General features: G+C 39.0%; 1 protein-coding gene across 2 annotated transcripts in view; it reads left to right on the top strand.

Moving 5' to 3' along the window:
• Positions 1–19879, top strand: part of LOC116056698 (EGF-like repeat and discoidin I-like domain-containing protein 3) — a 118580-nt gene that overhangs the window by 80974 nt on the left and 17727 nt on the right. For both annotated transcript variants that reach the window (XM_031308987.2, XM_031308986.2), the window contains exons 6-8: positions 5705–5860; positions 6960–7104; positions 7576–7760. In XM_031308987.2, coding sequence (XP_031164847.1) covers positions 5705–5860; positions 6960–7104; positions 7576–7760 — 486 coding nt within the window. The remainder of the gene's footprint in view (positions 1–5704; positions 5861–6959; positions 7105–7575; positions 7761–19879) is intronic.

Here is a 19879-nt window from a genome sequence, read left to right as displayed (position 1 = left end):
ATGTCTGTCATGTGAAACAGGTTATACTGATGATGACAACCCTATCAGGATAGGGATCAGATTTGTCTGGCTATTTGTAAGGCTTTCTCTGGTGCAGTATGTCTCTTTGGATGCCAGCTCTTTCAAATCAAACACAGACCAACATCTTTGAATAATACATCATAAAGGTGCAGACGAAACATGCATTCACGTATATGTTTTTCTTTGTGTTTATGTTGCTTCATGTGTTTGTGAATTGAGCTTGCTACTGTTCACACATCTATGTGCTGTGTGAATATCTGTTTTCCACAGCCTCACCACGACTAGCTCACACATAAAATTGCATTTGAACACTCAAGGGAAATATGCTGCCGGACTGACCAATATCAGCAAAATATAGCTCCTGCCGGCTGCGTTGGAACAATGAAACAATCCAAATCACTTGTGAAGGCTAAGAGGGTACATAATTTAATGGAAGGTAAACTGTTAATGACTTAATGTTCAGATGTAGATCTCCATCAGCATTTTTTGGGTTTTGCCAATAAGTGTATATATGTAACCTGTTTAGACTATAATCCTGTGCCTGTTCTTTTCATTCCAGTGCAAACCTTTTTGCTAGAATATTCAACTCTACAGCCTGTTATGTGGTGGAGATGTGACGGTTTGTTCTATAATCACAACATTAAAATGTCCTACCAAAACTTATTCTTAGATGAAAAGGAGTCCGGGTTCATGAGCCTAAACTTAATGCAGCACTCTAGCGCTAGAAACACGTCTGCTGTGAGTAATTCAACAGTCTCTAACAGTTATGACCACCTCTTCCCAGGTAGAACGGCTTGGAATCACTGACATGTGGTTGGTGGGGCTGCCTATACCTGGTCCTGCCACAGCATCTCAGTGTTGTTTCAGATCTGAGCTGTTTGTTCAGGCCATTTCAAATCCTTTAAACGTTTGCAATGCCCCTATGACTAAACACAATGATAACATGATTGCATATCACTGGCTATTACTGTGAGGTTGTGACACGGTCTGGGTTATTTATACGCTCTGCTCTTGGAGGGATATTGGTTGGAGTGGCTATTCTTACAATGTGTCACCAGTATCTCAAATGTATGTATGTACCTACTGTCTGCACACAAGTGTTAAAGAAAAAGAGAGCACAATGAGAGAGATAAGGCTCTTTAAATCTGTGCATGTGTTAGTGTGTAAAGTATGTGCTCACATGCATTTTTTACACAGCACTGCCAGTGCCACAGGGCTCTTTGCTACCTTCAAGGACAGTGTAATTGTTACAATACTGCTGCAATTCCTTCAACAGTCTTGATCCCAGTGTGTAATCAACAGAGGACATTTCTTACTTTATATGCTCCACACCTTTGTATGCATTTGAGATATTGCTTGTTAGTATGGTTATATTTGGTAATCGTTAGTGGTTTTGGCAATATAAAGGCCCATAAGTCCACTGTGTAGTCAGGTACATTTTCACAGCTGTAGCTATTAATAACTATATTTTTGCCTGTTTAAATAAGGCTTAATAAGCTCTGGAGAGCATTGAAATGAAAGTATAAAAAGTTATTTGATGCTTTTCATCACTGTGAGGTCTGGGTCTTTCAGAGTCTGATATATTACAGCAGCATAACAGAACTATACATTTTAAAGGAAGAATTGAAGTTTTAGTCACGATAAGGGCCACGACTAATGATAATTTTTTGTATTGAATATACTGCTGATAACTGTATCGATCAATCACTTGACTGTTCTATCTATGAAATGTCCGGAAATAGTGAAAAATGCTTGCTATAATTCCACAGAGCCCAAGATGACCTATTCAAATTGCTTGTTTTGTCAGACGAACAATTTAAAAAACCTAAAATACTCGGTTAATACATGAAGAAGAAAAAAGCAAATCCTCACATCGGGAACCAGCGAATTTTTGGCAGTTTTGCTTGAAAAATGACAGGAATTATTGATCAATTATTATATTTAGTTAATTAACTTCAATTAATTAATTTCCTGATGGTCAACTAATCAATATATCGGCTAATCGTTTCAGCTCTAGTTATGATGCATACTTGGATTTCTTATTGCACTGGGCTCTACATCTAGATTAAAACATAAATCCAAAGAACAAAAACATAGTTTGAACTGGAATTATCTGCACATGTTAACGCATCCTGTGACACTGGTTCACTTGTTTATGACCTGCCTTGTTATATATAAGCACGATAAATACATCCCAGTCATTACTGTACTGGGATCTCAACAGGCTAGAAAATATATTTTTGAATGAACCATGACCTTATTGATAATTTCTTAAAAGTGACTGTGAAAAAACAGTCCCAAAGATGTTAAGGATGCTTCACATTTGTGTTTCCTGAAGGTAGTGTCTGAATTACTGCTACAGGACATAAACAGATCCAGGATGTTGCCTATGGTTACATGCTGAATATTTTCTCACAGCAGTGAATGTTTTTCAGAGGGGAAATAGGTTACATCACACCATCCAAACAAGTGGCTCTTCCTTTGTGTTCAAAAATAACAAGAGAAGATGAACAGAAAGGATGTGGTGTAGAAGTTGTTATAAGGCTCTTGCTTTTACCCAGAGCACTTCATACTGTATACAAGACACTTTGTGTTTTAGGATAAAGGAAAGGGTGAAATGGTCAGAGGGTAAGAGTTCATTATAAACGTCTTCTACAGTGTTCCTTCTAGCTTCCTGTTGCACTAACTTACAGTAGAGAGTGCATACTAAAAAGACATTTGTGTTCCGCACCTTGATAAAGATCTGCATCAAAATGTAGACAATCATGCCGATTTTGGAAAATATTTCATTCATAGTAATGGTATGTCTTGGTATGAGGATAGCATGTGAAAAATCTGAAGTGATTCAGTGGCATGACCACGGCATGGCAAGTAAAAATGCTATCACATTCAGCTTAGAGTTCATTTGTGCATGTGTGAAATTTGGGTTCAATTGCACAATGCATTCTAGAATTATGGCCATTTTGTCAAATAGTTCTAGGTGCAGGAAAATGGTAAATAAAAAAAAAAAACTGACAACTTTTTAGTTCAAACAAATATGTTATGTACTAAATTTGTAGTGGTGTAATCTGCAATTCTCAGTGTAATATTTGTGTGTAATTTAAGCGTTTTAAGTGAACTGCCTCTCCGACTGCGGTATTTTCCTTTTAACTGCCACATATAAGTCTGTAGACAAAGGTCTGCCCATGGAGGATGTTTTCAATGATTCCTCACTCAAACAAATACATTCTTCACTATTAGCCCTGAAGTGACAGACGTATGTTTCTCAGTGGTCATTAAAAATGCGAAGGATCACCCCAATTACCCAGGCAGTGGCCTTTTAGTAACAGGGCTTCTAATTAGTGCGAGAAGTATCTATTTCTATGGAGAAAACTGAGAAGAGCGAAGGAATGCTGTGAATGAGAAAGAGTGGGTCATCGCAGCTCAAGAGGCTCTAAGAGGGGTCCTTATGTATAATTGATACGTTGGTTTAAGTATGTAAAAAATGTATGTAATTTGTCTCTACAAATGTAAATTAGAAAGGAAACCATCGCTGCAATAGACTTATTATACATTACCTCATTAGTTTAGACAGTTTAGACAAGGTTGGTGAACATAAACAGTTCTTTTCTTGTGCTGGATCCGTAAGCACCAGTACTACTACTCTAATCTCTAATGTCCTCAGGATACACCACTAAGAGTTTTTTTCATTAACAGAAAAGGAGCGTATATCTTGGTGGGCTGTTTAAGCTTTCTTTAACTTTATTTGCTCTCAAATATTTTACTTGTAAATTGCCTTATTTCATAGTAATGCTAACATTCCTGAACCGGAAAATGAGCTCAAGCCCCCAGAATACCATCCTGAATGTGGTCACACTGTCAGTGAAGTTAGACTCCCATTTCTCATGGATAAGCTTTAAAATGTTCTTAAATAGAAATTGACTTCAGCTTCACAAACGTAAGCTGAAATATGATCTTGTTTGTTTGCAACATCACATTAAGTTGTGGATTTTGTTGTCTAGAATGCATGATCTGGTAAGAAGTGGTAAGAATAAATGCAACCTCAAGCCATACTAGTCCAATTCATAGAAGTCATTTTAATTCTGTTTTACTCTGCATTTCTTTCTTTAGGTTTGGCCATTTCAGGTTAATGGTCTTTTCCTTAATACTCACTCAGTACTGTATTATTGCTGCCCATCTGTTCTGCAGCTATGGAAGACTAGACAGCTGTGTTTTTATATTTTGTCAGAGGTTGAGCTAGACAAGGCAAAGTGTCTTTGTTCCTGAAAATAAGCTTGTTGTAAATGTAGTGCCAAAATGATTAATGAATAATTGTCATCACCGTTTAATTACTTTACTTACTTTATTTGTCACAGACTATTACAAATGTGTTACAGTTTTATGATACTGAAATTCCTTGTTTTATTCTGCCCTACTTTTTGTATCAATATTAATAGTCACCACATAAAAAGAAGAAAAGATATAGCATCGCTCCTTAGTCACCACAGGCTTCTTCATGTGAAGTGAGTTGTTGTCAGCTGTCATCGGGCGTTATGAACAATAGCAAAATAACCCCAGAGACTTCTCTAAATTTTTAAACAAGTTCACCAGAATTACAGGAAAAGTGAGGCACTTTTGTAGTCAACCAGAAAAGATGGGTTTAAGACATAGGCTGTAGAAAAACATGCATGTGGCATATACTGTATAACATCACTCGTACTGTAGGTCTCTGAAGCTGGTTATTCAATTGTGGGAAGAGACATGGGAGCATGGGTGGAGATAAGGAAGCACCAACCACCACTTAATTAGTGTAATATGACTCCTGACAATCAAACAAGAATGCTTCAAAATGTATCATTCTTTAACATGTTTTAATTGCAACCATGATATACGTTATAGAAGATTACAATGACTCATAGGAGAGATGCTGGCCCTGTATGGAGGGAGCCTTTAGGAGCCATCATGTTGCAGCCATTAATGATGTGAACCTTTAGCATTGGCTTCAGTTTTGACCATGCAGTGTGATGGCCACTTAGTTTAAATTTATAAAGAAATAAAAGCAATATTTAACATTAAAGCTGTATATGTGCATTTATAGACAAAATTGCAATTGAAAGTGAAATCTCTAAATTAAGCATTTTGAATATGTAGTGCTATGCTGGCATGTAAACACAAAAGCATAACTTAAACATATAGTACACATACAAAAACCTAAAACAACAAACAACAAAAAGAGGAAAATATTTGAAATAGATCCACTATTGTGAAAATGGACTCTATCAAAGTGAAAAACATGTCAAAGCAAACCTTAAACTGGTGTGTAACATGTCTATCATGCTTAGATAATAACAACCTGCTTTGTGCAGGCTAAGCAGGATCTATGAAAACATTCATCAATTACCTCTTTCTTAGCTCTTTCTTCTCCTCTTGTTTTCTCCAAGCCGTTTTACATTGGCACCATATTGACAGTCTGTACAGGGTTGACAGACTGGATCTGAAGTGCGAGGATTGATTAAATGTTCCATTTGATCGCAGACTTTCTGAATAAGATGGATGGCCCTGACAGAAAAGATACAAGAGGGTGACTTGATCCCCATATCTTGCATGCGCACACAGCTTGTGCACATACACAGACACAGATGCACACATTTAAACTGAAATTAAGCTATAATTTCTTGATTTTGCCTTTTTTTTTACTCCACAGATAAACCTGCAGAGGAGAATGAGGGTCACAGGCCTAATTACCCAGGGTGCAAAGCGTATCGGCAGCCCAGAGTACGTCAAGTCTTACAAAGTAGCCTACAGTGATGACGGGAAGACCTGGAGAACTTACAAAGTCAAGGGCAAAGATGATGATATGGTGAGACACACGTGGGCACACAAATACAATGCATACACACCCATTGTCATCTCTCCACTCTTTCCGTTTAGCCTCTCACTCTGTAATACACAGACAAAGTCACACACACACACACACACACTCGCACACGTGCACACACAGCAACTGGAGACTGTTCACTCAGTCAAGGGCAGGGTGGAGGACATGATGAGATGGCTTTTTAATTAGCTAGCACACACCGGGCCCATCTTGCTGCCCCTTATCCCCCTCCACTTTTATGACTTCTAGATTGAATTTTTATACTATTTGGGGATGAACGGCCACCAAATAGGCCACAGAGCGTTCTATCATTCCTGACAGCAAACCACGGCCGTCCTCCATTTTTGGCCAAGCTCCAGATGACCCGACGTTCTTTTCTAAATTTATTACACTGAACAATGAGTCTGGACTTAAATATTCTGTGATCTCAGTTTTGTGTGTTGTCTGTCTTGTTTTTAAAATTGGGCATACAGAAAGCAGGAATGTGCATGATTGAGTGTACATTTGTATACAGTATTTTTGGAGGTGGAAGTGTAACCGTATGTGCAGACTGGGATAAATACCTGCACAGTAAGACCTGTCAGTGTGTTTGAGGAAGTTACATGCCCTGATTCTTGATCTAATATAAGTTGGGGACTTTAGTGCACATTGACCTGTTGCCACACAGTGAAAGCTCCTTTTTCCTCTAACGCCTGAAAACACACTGCTCCGTCTCTCCCTTGCCTTCTCTGTTGCCCTCTCGCTAATCCTCACACATGCAGTACATCAGTCACTTAAATCAGAGAGTTTCTGTCAGACTATCTCAGGTCATTTGGATAAAACTCTCCAGAAGGTATAGCCATATAATTGGGGCACTAATTTAAAACACACCACTGTTCTTATGAATTACGGGCTCAAATGGTGCAAGAAATTGTCTATTTTTCCCTGTAATTCCAGCTCATTGACCTTGAATGACAGCAATTTGTTGAGTGTGGAGTAGACACTAGAGACCGCGCCAGATAGACTGCTACATTACGGCAAAACTGATCTGCTTCACTATCCTCCACGCCCCCATCTGCTGTTATTTCATCCCCTGCAACAGATTTTCAGAGGAAATGTCGATAACAACGCTCCATCAGCCAACTCCTTCACCCCTCCCATTGCTGCCCAGTACGTGCGCATTTACCCCCAAGTCTGCAGGAGGCACTGTACCTTACGCATGGAGCTGCTCGGTTGTGAGCTAACAGGTGAGTAAATTGAATTTGAATTTATTGAAAGTATAGCCCCTTGAGATGTAGCATCTCATTTTTGAGGGAGTCCTATAAACACAATTACAAAATTATAAAACACATACAAACAAAACAGCATCACATCAGAAACATATACTACAAATACACAGGTACAGACAGCTTGCTCGCCCTCTCTCACCCACACCCCCAGCCCTCAGCTGTTACAAGAAAATCTAATACAATCACCTGGATAATAAATCAATAACATCAGCATAAAGAGTACAAATAAAGAGAAAAGTGTAAGTACACACAAATTAAAAGCATAAACAGGTTGTATAAGATGAGAAAATAAAGATGTCCTGAAGCAGCGTTAAGTGGTAATAGTTGTGTAATGCTATATTTTTTCCTATGTGGTAACAGAATTGAAAATATACTTTTTCGGGGGGTCAGGAAGGTTTGAACAAATCTGTTTGTTTTTCTTGTTGCCAGGCTGCTCTGAACCACTGGGAATGAAGTCAGGCCATATTCAGGACTACCAGGTCACAGCCTCCAGCATCTTCAGGACGCTCAACATGGACATGTTCACTTGGGAGCCTGGAAAGGCCCGGTTGGACAAACAAGGCAAGGTCAATGCTTGGACAGCTGGACACAGTGACCAGTCACAGTGGCTACAGGTAAGATGTTATCTGTAGCTAAATGTGTTATCTGTTGCAGCTATTGTAGAGATTTGATCAATACATTAGCTGGGAAATGAACAACAGACTGCCAGGTTCTTGCAGAAAGCTGGTTCACTCTGCTGAAGGATTAGCTCTTACCTCCCTGGCATAGTAATTGATGGTGTGTACATGGTAATGCATGCCAATGGATTCAATTATATTTCATAGGGAAATACTTCTTTGGTGTGTACAGTGTGAGTTGTGTGGTAAATGATATCTTAAACCCCCCCGTCTATTAGTTAGCTCTCAGTATTATTCTTAGAAACAGTCAGTAATAGGTATTTATTTCTTTTTTTTTCATGCCAGTCCTTTTTCATCCAACACCCACACTGCCTCTGTTGGAAGAGTTTATCCCTGTTATCTTTGGCTGCAGCCTAGGCTTTCTATCTCTGTGAAAACACCCAATCCACTTGTTTTCATTTCAGTAACTGATGGCTGAAAATGTCTCCTGAAAGGGACAAGACACGTCTCTAAGTGAACGTTTACACCTCAGTCTTTCTGCTTAACAATATGTGAGATTGATGGAGGCCTAGGGAGTTTAAGATACATATCAATTAGACTCAATAATGCCCAGCATGCCCTCACGTATGGTCTCATATATTGGATTTTTATTTTTGTTCTTTTAAGATAAAAGGCAATAAATGCTATCTGCTTTTAGAGTAAGAAAACACATATTACGTCAAGCTGTAAAACTGATACCATAGAAGAAATTGTGATGTGGATCATCTTCTCAGGGAATTGAAGATCAGAGTGATTTCTTGGCCTTTGTGCTGCACTCACTCCATACATACCGCCTCCCTAGCAGTGACACAGTTAGCGCTCTATTAGATTGGCCAGGTCTTAAGTCAGATATGTTTTTTATTACGCTGAAAGCTTTTTGCCCAGGGTGAGGGTATGCAGGGCTGTGAGTTGGAGGAGACAGGTACTTAGGCAGTCCCCATCCAGGCCAGGGAGCTCTGCTAAACAAAATTGATTGCTGTGGGTAAAGGAAAACTTGTGGTCTCATATTACATGCTGTGCCGGCAGGAAAGGGGAGATGCTATACAGACGCAGTGAGAAAATCAATGGCTTCCATTGCCAAGGCCCATTTCTGCGCACACAGGCATATACAATATCTGACTTTTGAAAAGTAGACATTTAGAGTTATATACTGTAAAGTGCTTTTTTCACATTTATACCAATAGAGCTGTTGGAGCGAACCACTTCTTTATATTTAGTGATGGTCTTATATGCATCTGTTCAACTCCCACAATCAGTGATGTCTTCATACTGGTTGCCATGGCAAATAATCGCTTCCCAGTGACATTATTGAATGACTTTAAACTTAATGGAATTAATCAGCCTTAATGACAAATTAAGTATTCCTATTAATCAAGACAACCGCTCTGGTGTGCAGTGGAAGCCGTAGGAAACTCTTTACAGACGTTAAATATCAAACTGGATTTATTGATGCATAGGACTGGACAAGATCTCTTTTCAGTTTCAGTTTTAGTTCTTAAACAGTGGAGTCATGCGCTGACAGATTTTGTCTCTAATGCTACTCTAAATACTTATTTATCAATATGTATTCCATTTTGTTTACAATACATTAATGTAGTAAGCATCCGTCCATCTCGGGAGACGAATGTCAGAGATATTGACATATTGCAATCCACTTAGGGGTCATGTTAATTATAGAAATACACTTGAAACGCAAACATGCAATTAATAATTTCAGTGGTATTAATTTGATCATCAAGTGGAGACAATAGTTTTCAGCAGATTAAATACTACAGAATAGAAATGTTGTGCCACAAAACACTGTAAAATCTTAACAAAAACACCAAGAACGGGACCTGTTTGGGAACTGTCCAAGCTAAAGTTATTGGTCTGGTAGGAGATAAAATTACACAGAAGGAGACGGAACCAGAATATTTCAAGATGTTTTTAAGAGAGGAGCTGAAGCTGCCAAGTGTTCCAGCTGGCAGAAGCTGATTAGTTAATTATGCACATTAACATGTCCACATAGCAAAGAGAAATTGTCAGAGAGACAGTAGCTACTTTTCAATTTCACAGTGTTATTGCAACACATGCACTCCACATTTTCTGGCAAGTAGTGTTCCAGGACTGTGGAGAGTATTTTGGTGGATTATGGTAAACATTCCTCAGACAAAAGAATAAGCACGGTTGGAATAGCGTGATTGTGTCTCTTCATCTTACATCTCCTAACTGCATTGCAGTCAACAAACTACTTAGCAAGGATTCATTTTCCTGGATCATGGTGGTCAATTCTGAATCACATCTCATGGGTAGCACCTAACAGGTTCTATATATCTTATGTGCTCCGCCCGCTAACAGACTTCGCTATTGGTTTACTGTTACTCCCCCGGGAGGAGCGCAAGGGGCGGCTGCACTTCGCCAAGTGTTTTTGTTCCCGCCACACTAGCCCGGAACCGGCGGTGGAGGGTGCAGCAGCAAAATTTGTGTGAGGTCCACGGCTTTGATGCCAGTGGGAAGCGTTATGTCACTTCTGATGATAATGTCAGCGTATGAGAAATCTCCAGCGTTAGTTTGCATGGACCAAAGCCGAAATGAACAACGCAAGCTCCACATCCCCGCACTGGAGGGATGTGATGTTCTGAGACTCTTCCAGCAACCTCCACTATGGCTTGCGGCCCCTCATTACGTCTAGGACTTCACGGACGCCTCCCTGACCAGTTGGGGTGGGACCCTCGACTAGACCAGCGTGGGAGACACGTGGTCGAGCACCTTAATCCTGCTGGAGCTCACAGTGGTGCAGAGGGTGCTGCACCACTTTGCCCCCTCAGCTGAGCAGGAAGCATGGCATGGTGAGATCAGACAGTACCACAGTGGTGGTCTACCGCAACAGACAGGGGGGTGTCAGATCCCCAGCACTGCACAGGATGGCGGCATCCATCCTGTCCGGGACAGATTGACAGCTCTGCTCCATGAAAGCCTGCCAGGGGGGGGGGTCCACTTGAGGAGGAGTGGAGGACAGTTCGGCTGGCCCTTGGCTGACCTCTTTGTAAGCAAGAAGAAAACTGTGTCCTCTTTGGTTCTCCCTGAGGTCAACCCACGCCCCACACCTGCAATTGATTGAAAATGTGTCGTTATTCAAAGTAAGTTGAAAAAAATCACAGGTCTCAAATAACATTCTTCTGAGGAACTTTAAGCATGTTTTCTCACACCCTTATAATGTAAGCCTACAAATCCCTCTGGCAAAGCAGAAGAAATCAAAAATATGGTCCTTGAGTTTGCTTTGGTCGAGTGCCATGTTTAAGCTTTGTACACAAGATTAAACAAAATACTAACCCTTTAGTTAAGTTCCAGTAGAGTGGCATGGTTCCAGTGCCCCCTAAGCTTGTGCTGTGCAGACACTTCTCTACTGAAGAGATTTATCACTAAAAGCACATATCATTACTAGGGGTCCCGATATTGACAAAATAGCTGGTTCTGGGATCGGAAAAATTAACAGATCCACGGGCCGATCCAGTTTTGTTAGTTTTTTTTTCCCTCTGTCGCACATGTGTCTCATGCGGGAAGAGTTGAGTGTACAAATAAATAAGAATTTAATACATTACATCTATGTTATTTTGTCTTAGTTAGGAAAGTAATCTTGAGTTAGGAAAGTCTGGTGCCTTTAGTCTCTTCCACATGGTGGAAGGAAGGTATAAGGTACACAGTGTATTATTAATTCAACAACGGTATCGGATCGGTATCGGGTATTGACAGATACACAAAGCCCAGGCATCGGTATCGGTATTGGGACTGAAAAAGTCGGATCGGTGCATCCCTAATCATTACATATTTTTGCTAAAATGATATGTTCCACACAGTTGCAGCTCACATCTTTCTTTCACATTATATAATTTTAGCCCCTTTTTTCCACTCAATTTCTCTAGCAACCACACTGCTAGTAACACTTTTGGCTATTGCCTTCCACTATTTCCCTAGTTCGCCAGTGAAAACGAGTACCCTCGCTAGGCTTCTGCGAAAACATTCTTGTATAAGCAAAGAAAAAAGTAACATGAACACGTGCAATTTAAATCAGTCCAATAAAATTGCCAACCTAATTTTATAGAGGACATTTTTTTATAACGCATATCATGTACATCTTTACTATAAATAATGATGGGTTGAAGGTTTTCTTTAAATAGCATTCCAAAATGTAATGTAAACGTGTATTGTGTAAACATTGAAAGTCACTTCATTTGCAACTTGTTTAATTTATTTGTAGCCTGCAAAGGTTACAAAACAAGCTATGAAAGTAATTCCATTCTGGTGATTCATTTGTTATCCCCTGTCTCTGAGGTTTTCACACCCAATTATCTCCTTAAAGTGATAAATATGTGTTGTGTGTGGCTGTGACACCCTGATAATCACCCCTGCTTCTGATGATGCAGAGTGAGCTCAAACTTGCGTGTGAAAACTTTAAGAAAGCTACAGTAGCCCCTATGCAAATGGTTTATTGGTGCTAATGTGAGATTCAGCATACGCGTACAGCCATTATCACACATCAGTCATTTAGGTTCCTGATTAGGTATGGTAAGTCATCACACATAAGTAGATCAAAGGCCTACATACATGTATTATGTATTTGCATGCAGTTGCACTTGTGTTATCAGTTTTAATTGTGTTATCCCCTTTTATGGAATGACTAGGTTTCTACGCAATTGCCCCTGCAGGGATTAAATAATAACCGTTTCGTACTTAAGTGAGCAAAGATTGATGTTTATGTGATATTGCTGTCAATGTTTGGTTTCAAGCATGGTTGGACCCTAAAGAAAACATGTTGCAGGCAGGATTAGAATTTGGCTTTTTTTTTTAATCGAAGGCAGAGCAGGAAAATCTCACACATAATAATTATGCAAATGACAACTGCGAGAGCGGAGGTTTGCATAGGCAGATTCTGATGCGGTAAATAGTGGCAGCTTAGCAGCTAAGGCACTGCCTGCACATGGAGGAAAGTGTATCTTTGCTGGAACACACGGGACCAAGGAGAAACAGTGGGGAGACTATAAACCTGAGAGACTAAGACAAGTGGAGAGACTTAAGTGAAGTGACCTATCACAGTCACAGCTGTATAGGGCCTGTTGAGTGTTCCTGCCATTGGTATTACTCTAGCACTGGTTTAGCTGCATACATTTCTTTATTGCCGATATCATAGTTTATTTCCACTGGCGACAGTTAGTTGCAAAGGAATGGAGTTTCTGAATATTGAGGAAGTGATAGTTCCCTCATTCTGAATGAATACCATGATGGTCAGGGTGGATCAATATACATACATACACTAGGTGGTATGATGAAATGTTGCCGGAGCTCCATAGACCCACTGTATCACCCTCAGGAGTGTAGGTGAATAATGTGAATAGAGTGTAAGAATAATAAATTACACTGCCACAACAGTGTAGTTTTTATTGGTAGAAGTTGGCAATCCTCACAGCTGTGTGACAGAACGAGGTTGCTGCCATTTATTTCCTGACTTTGCTGGTAAAATCCATCTGTACAGTAAATGGCCACCAGAGATGATGAAGCTGACACTAAATTCACACTTTTTGGATTTGACAAAATGCTGATTCCGATGTATTCAAACATTAAAGTCATGAAATTCATTTCAGAAATAGAAGTTAATAATTCGGATGGAAAATAAGACATCCTAAATAGTGTTGTTAACCCTTACATCCCATCATTTGAGGTTTGTGGTCAACAGCTTAGTAAATTTGTATTACCAGAATTTGAATTTACTGCTAAAATTGTGAATCAGTTGTGTTGAGTATGGTCTTGAAGGGACCTGCAGAAAGTGATAGTGCCATTTCAGACACAAAAAGACAGAACTAGTGCTGTCAATCGATTAATTGCGTGATTGTCCATTTTATCTGTTCTAAATGTACTTTAAAAGGGATATTTTTCAAGTTTTAATGCTCTTATCAACATGGGAGCGGACAAATATGCTTTGCTTTATGCAAATGTTTATTAATTATGGCAACAATCCAAAACAATGACAAATACTGTCTATAATGTTCTCCAGAATAACCTCAAAGGTACTGTATGCTCAAAAATATGCTTAAAGCATAATATGGCCAACTCAAGCCCGTCAATCAACAACAGATGGACATATTGACCTGAATGTAACATTACTTGGTTATACTAACACAATGTAGTGTCCCACCTTACACTTGTACTTCTTACTTCTTTGTACTTCTTACACTTCTTACATTTGTTTTGCAAACTAACTAGTTTGGCCTGCCCTTGGCAAGGAAAAGAGAGTTCTCTGCATCAGCCGTATACTTGGTCAGCATTGGTACTTGAGACTTGATGTTACTCCGGTGGTAACTCAATTCACATCGACACTACTATATATGCTAATAACTTTAGTCTTGTCGAAAGAACCATCTGGAGGAACTGAATCACCTTTAAAAAGAAACTTTTCTTTATCCATTTCTGCTTAAGGATGTTTGTTTCTGCTAGCCATTCACAACGTTACCGCTTCCTGATTTTCCAAACTACGGAGAGACCCGAGGCCCAAATCACAGGACGTGCGTCAAAAAAATGAGTGCCGTTAAAAGGAATTTGCTTTAAGTCGTTATTATCGTGTTCATTTTGACATCCCTAATTAGAACGTGTCATGATGAAGGACATTGTTGTTGAGTGCTTTGAACACAGCAGGAGGGTTAGAGATCCTAAAAGAAGTCACCAGGCACTGTGTTGTTTGAATGCCACCTTCCATTCATTGCCCCTATGAATTAATGCAAGATGATTGGCTTGCAAAATCCAAGCTTTAAAATGAGATAAAAGACCCAGGGTGGTGGTTCTTTGTGGTTAGAGTGTTTAAAACTATGTAATCAACGCATGAGTATCTAATTTGTGAAAGGTCCCTAAACATTCTCCATCCAAGACAGATAATTCCACTTAAGTTTCTATAGGTCAATTGGATGGTCCAAAGTTCTATAAATAAAGCATTTCTTGCATCCAAAGTCTACCAGCAACACTGGGGTGGCACTGGTTATACCAGAGGTGACTGTAACAGGCTGAATGTCAGAGAACAGTCTTGTCATCTTCATGCTGGGCACAGAGCAAGCTGCACTTCAGATGGATGAAACCCAACACTTGATCTGGGATCATCAATCTTGTACTGCCCCGCTGTGTTGGGTCACCTTCTCCTTGTCTTGTGAGTGACAGAGCCTTTTCTGTCTCATTAATCCGACTCAACCAGTTGTAGACTAAAATACTGCAGCACAGCTAGCAGGGCTCATACTGTAGAGATATATATATATATATATATATATATATATATATATATATATATATATATATATATATATAATACATATAGTTAGATATCAATAATAATAATACATTCGATAAAATTTATGTTTATGTATATTTATATATAATACATTAGATCAAATTTATGTTACATTTCGAAATTGGAGCATACCATAGACCTTGCAACCATTTACTTTGTCTTCATTTTACTTAAGTGCACAGACCTTACATAATAAACTATGTACATTTTATCATTTTAGATCTATTCGAACATTAAAGTCATGAAATTAATTTCAGAAATAGAAGTTAATAATTTGGACGGAAAATAAGACATCCTAAATAGTGTTGTTAACCCTTACATGCCCATCATGTGAGGTTTGTGGTCAACATCTTAGAACATTTGAATTACCAGAATTAAAATGTAATGCTAAAATGGTGAATTAGTTTCATTGTCAATTAGGTGCTTGTTTTATGTTTCAAATGATTTTCATCTTATTTTCTGCAATTGGCATTGATTGTCTTAAAAGTGCTCATCACATTCTAAGCATTTACATGTTTTATTCAATACTGCAATTCAAAATATCCTCGTGAATTACAATGACATTAATTAATATACTGCGGAAGTAAATTACTCCAGCTGTTTGCCAATGGTTCCTAAAGCATCAATGCATGTTGACACATCACACAGAGCATTGTCTCATGTTGAGGAGAGGCTAGAAGGAACAATAAGTAGAAGTAATGTAAGATTGATTCCTGCTCAGTGCCTGTAAGCGTACATTTGTTGTAATCAAACCGTGTATTATCAATGCACCAATTTTGTTGCGCACAGCTTTCTAATCAAATCGCTACCTCAAATACAGCTCTGCTGACAACAAACTATATTTCTTTTAATCAATATAATTAGCTGGGATGTTGTTTCATCCATTTACAGAGGAGAATAGCTTTAATTTGTCCCATTGAAACTCATCTCTACTTGAGTGTTTATGCAGCAAAGATGAAGCATGTCCTCTCTTAAAACAGAAAAGCTGCCTCCGAGAGAGTAAAGGCATTGTAACATGAAAAGGATTTAGGAGGGATTTTTTTCATCTGAAATAGCACTGATCATGTCTGTACTTTCTTAAAATTACTTGCATGGACAGCAAGAATTTATTGGGAACTTTCATAGGCAAAACGCCTTCTGCGTCCTTCAAGCCCCCCCCCCCAATGGAAAACACAGTCCTTAGAACCATGTATTGTTAGGCAGCATGCAGAGGCCAACTTCTTAAATTCAGCATATTTTTGTTACTGTCATACTATATTGATCTGGTCGAAATTAGACAAAGGCACTTGTCACTGCAGATGTAACTATTCAAAGTTCTGATTGCATTAAATACATCCTTTATTGTACCGGCTGCTCAGCTTTTTATCATTATTTGTCGTACTGCTTTACACACAAAACTGAATCGATGAGAACAGCACCTGCAGCCAAGTTTTCTTGCTGAACTAATTAAAGAAACAGAATGTTAGAGGGACAAAGTCTCCAGGTGGTTTCAGTTGCAATCAGTGAGAAGCGCAGCCATTTAGCCACAGCTGTGTTGCTGAAATAGTATGAAATGTGTGAACACTGGCTTGAGCATACCTTCCAATCTCTCAGGCTGCATGTACACTTCTGTGCATGTAAATTTCATCTTGATTCAACCTTCACAGGAGTTACCATGAAAATATTAATTATCCAACATGTCAGTAGGATTTACTCATTCCCAACTGAGCCAACCATTTGTCTGTGAAAACAACACCAAGTCGCATTCCTACATCAAGCATCAGATATAAAACTGTCTGTGTAATATATTAACTGCATTGCATCTTCTTTTTTCCCCCGACATTTGTTGACACACTGATATAAACCTCTGAAGCCAGTATAACAGATGTAACCATGACTGCAAATTGCTCAGCCAGCACTTGCTTTGGCAGATGTACTAGCCCAGTTTCAGAAAGGCAAGTTCAAATTTGCACCATGTAGCCATGTACAGTGAGTGCATGATTATAAGACTTGGCACATTTTTTGAATATGGAGGATCATATTAGGAGGGATTGTTGTGGGTCATTATCAGACTTCTATGAAGAAGCATGTCGTATTGGACCTGTCTGAAACTGGATATCTAACTTCTGGCTATTCGTTTAGAGATTCCTTCATATTAAAAAACTCTAATTTGAATAGACATAAATACAGTATGTTGGTTCAAAATAATTTGCCAGCAGCTATTGCTAATTCGATCATCTTAAGAACATTACCAAAGAATTCAAGGATAATTTTAGAAAGAATCCACACTAATTTGAAAACATGCCTGATGTAAATTTCATTAAGGCTTTATCGTCAGAGACTCATTCTAATCCTGTCCAATGTGGCTCTATTTTATTCAGTTTCCCTGCAGCTAGTATGCTGATTCAATTAGCTTCCAAATGAAGTTACGGAAGGGATGGTAAATCCATCTGCTTCCCTGATTCAATTGGGTGGTTTTTAGTGTCCCCCTCCCTCCAACTATAGCCTTAAATGTACAGGTCTGCTTCTAAACCTGTGTTATGTTACTCATTTGTTTTCATTATCCAAGGAAGCCATCTTATCCTTCAACACCACATCCCGATCCTCATCTCCCTCTCTCTACCTCTGTCGCTCTCACTCCCTCTCAGCTAACGTAGGAAGCATTTATCTGTTTTATCTTGGGATGAGTGATTCATGAGTCTGCAGCAGCGCCTGCTGTAATCGTGGGATCTGCAAGAATTGTCAGAGGCGAATGTGCCAGAGCTTAAATCAGTGCAGCAGAGATTGGGTCCAATGTGTTCTGCATGTGTATCTTATGATTCCAGAGTGTCTCCAAGCCATCTCTTGACAAGTGGGGTATCCAACGTTTAAATCAGACATATTTATGTTCTGCACCCAGGAGAGTGTGGACTGCACTCAAGCACCACTACTACATGCTGTATCCTACAGTATTATGATTAATTCAGAACAGTCCAAAGTTAAGCTAATGCTCTGTAGAAAACTGGCCGTTGATTCATCTCAGGGTAAGTATCATATTTAAAAGACCACCTATGTCCATAAATGTTATTTATTTTTCAATTTCATGGTTCCCTTTTTTTATTGCATGTGAAGCACATCGTGTTTTAGCGTGCAGAGAGTGTGCGTGTGCGCACACGTGTGAGAATTCCATATGAATATTTTATATACCATGTGAGAAGCAGGAAAGGGGAAAGAGGAGCGATGATGAGCTGTACGATAAGTGCAGCAGTCAGAGTCGTGTAAGATATTATTTTTAACATACCTATTTGTAGGATCTTTAAAATCCTGTGCCCTCATTGTTAGAATGGGAACACCATATTTAAGATCATTAAATCATTTCACATTGTACACTTTCTTAATACTCCAGCAGATATTATTTTCCTCCAGCATGAATTAGATTGGATTTCAGATCACAGAGATCACACCGGGAGACAGACTACTTTAGATTGTATCAGTGAATAAGTGTCCATCACATGTCCAGTCACAGTGAACATTAAACAGAGTGTGAAATCGGCCAAGTCCCTTACTAGTGTAGCGTCAAGGCTATTTTTTATGCATATGGATCTGAGTCCTTCACTCGTACTGACATGGTATGCAACTTGCTGGTTCTTTAGATGCTGTTCTCCATGCTGTAATAACTCCAAATAATCCAGACCATCATTTCCTTCCTGTTCCTTTTGCCTTGGCCAATTCCATTCATTGGTTCGTGCAACCATTTAGACTTAACTTGACATGCTGAACTGAGGCTCCATCTGTTTTATGGCTGTGTGCTCTGAGTGGCCAATTAGAACCTCAGGTAGTAAGGTTTGTGCTGCAATGCACTGGCTTTGATGAAAGGCTGCCTTTGTCGTGGAGGAAAGAATAGGAATTAAATAATAGTTTAATGGTTTAAATGACCACTTTCTATTTTAAATCAACCAAGTTATTGTGTTGAATTATAGATGGAAAAAAACAAAAAACTGTTTGTTCTAGAAAATAAAAAACTGACCAAGCAGGTGTTCGTGTTGCAAGCTGTTACTTTTCTATACCGACTTTATTACAATGTTAGCATTTATAATAAGTAATGCACCTATGGCGAAATTCTGAGCCAAAACCGATGTTTAAAATTACAATTTGGCCAATGTTTATTGTTGTTGTTTTTTCCCCATTGTGAAAGGGAAAGAAGGAAATGTTTATTATAAAAAAATAACTGAACTTCTTTAAAGTCATTCATCCCTTTGTTACACAATATTTGAATGAGCACAAATTAACTCATGCAAATTTATGAAACAACCTTGCATATGTCCTTTATTCACATAGAAAGAAACTGCTTCAAAGGCCCTTTTAGCCAGCTATACAACTAAAACTACCTACTCAGTGACAATAATATTTTACTACTTGGGCTACATAGTCCAACAAAAACACATTGTTAAACTTAAATTAAATATAAATGTAAAAGCCATTACAAAATCAATAAAATATTAATATATTATCCACTTGTCAATCCACTGTGCTGTGAGGCTAAGCATTCTCACACAAGCTATAAGCTCATTAATGTGTGTGGCCACAACGTATATTTCGGGGAGACAGACATCAGCAAAATGACAACGACTGGGCTGTGTGTAGGCTTTGAAACGGCTGGTCATCTCTAATGCCATGAACTCCATCTCCTTGTTAGTAATCCCTTTAGCTTTCGCACTGTCCATGGGGAAATTTCTCCCTTTCTCAAATGCTGTGGTTATCAAGGACTGAGTCTTGCTGGTAGCGATTTATGTCGCTGATCTTTCTCCGACAT

The sequence above is a fragment of the Sander lucioperca genome, chromosome 2 (genome assembly GCF_008315115.2).
Source record: "Sander lucioperca isolate FBNREF2018 chromosome 2, SLUC_FBN_1.2, whole genome shotgun sequence".
Taxonomy (NCBI): Eukaryota; Metazoa; Chordata; class Actinopteri; order Perciformes; family Percidae; genus Sander; species Sander lucioperca.
Note: the sequence above shows the minus strand (reverse complement) of the source record. Positions and strands in the feature narration are given on the sequence as shown.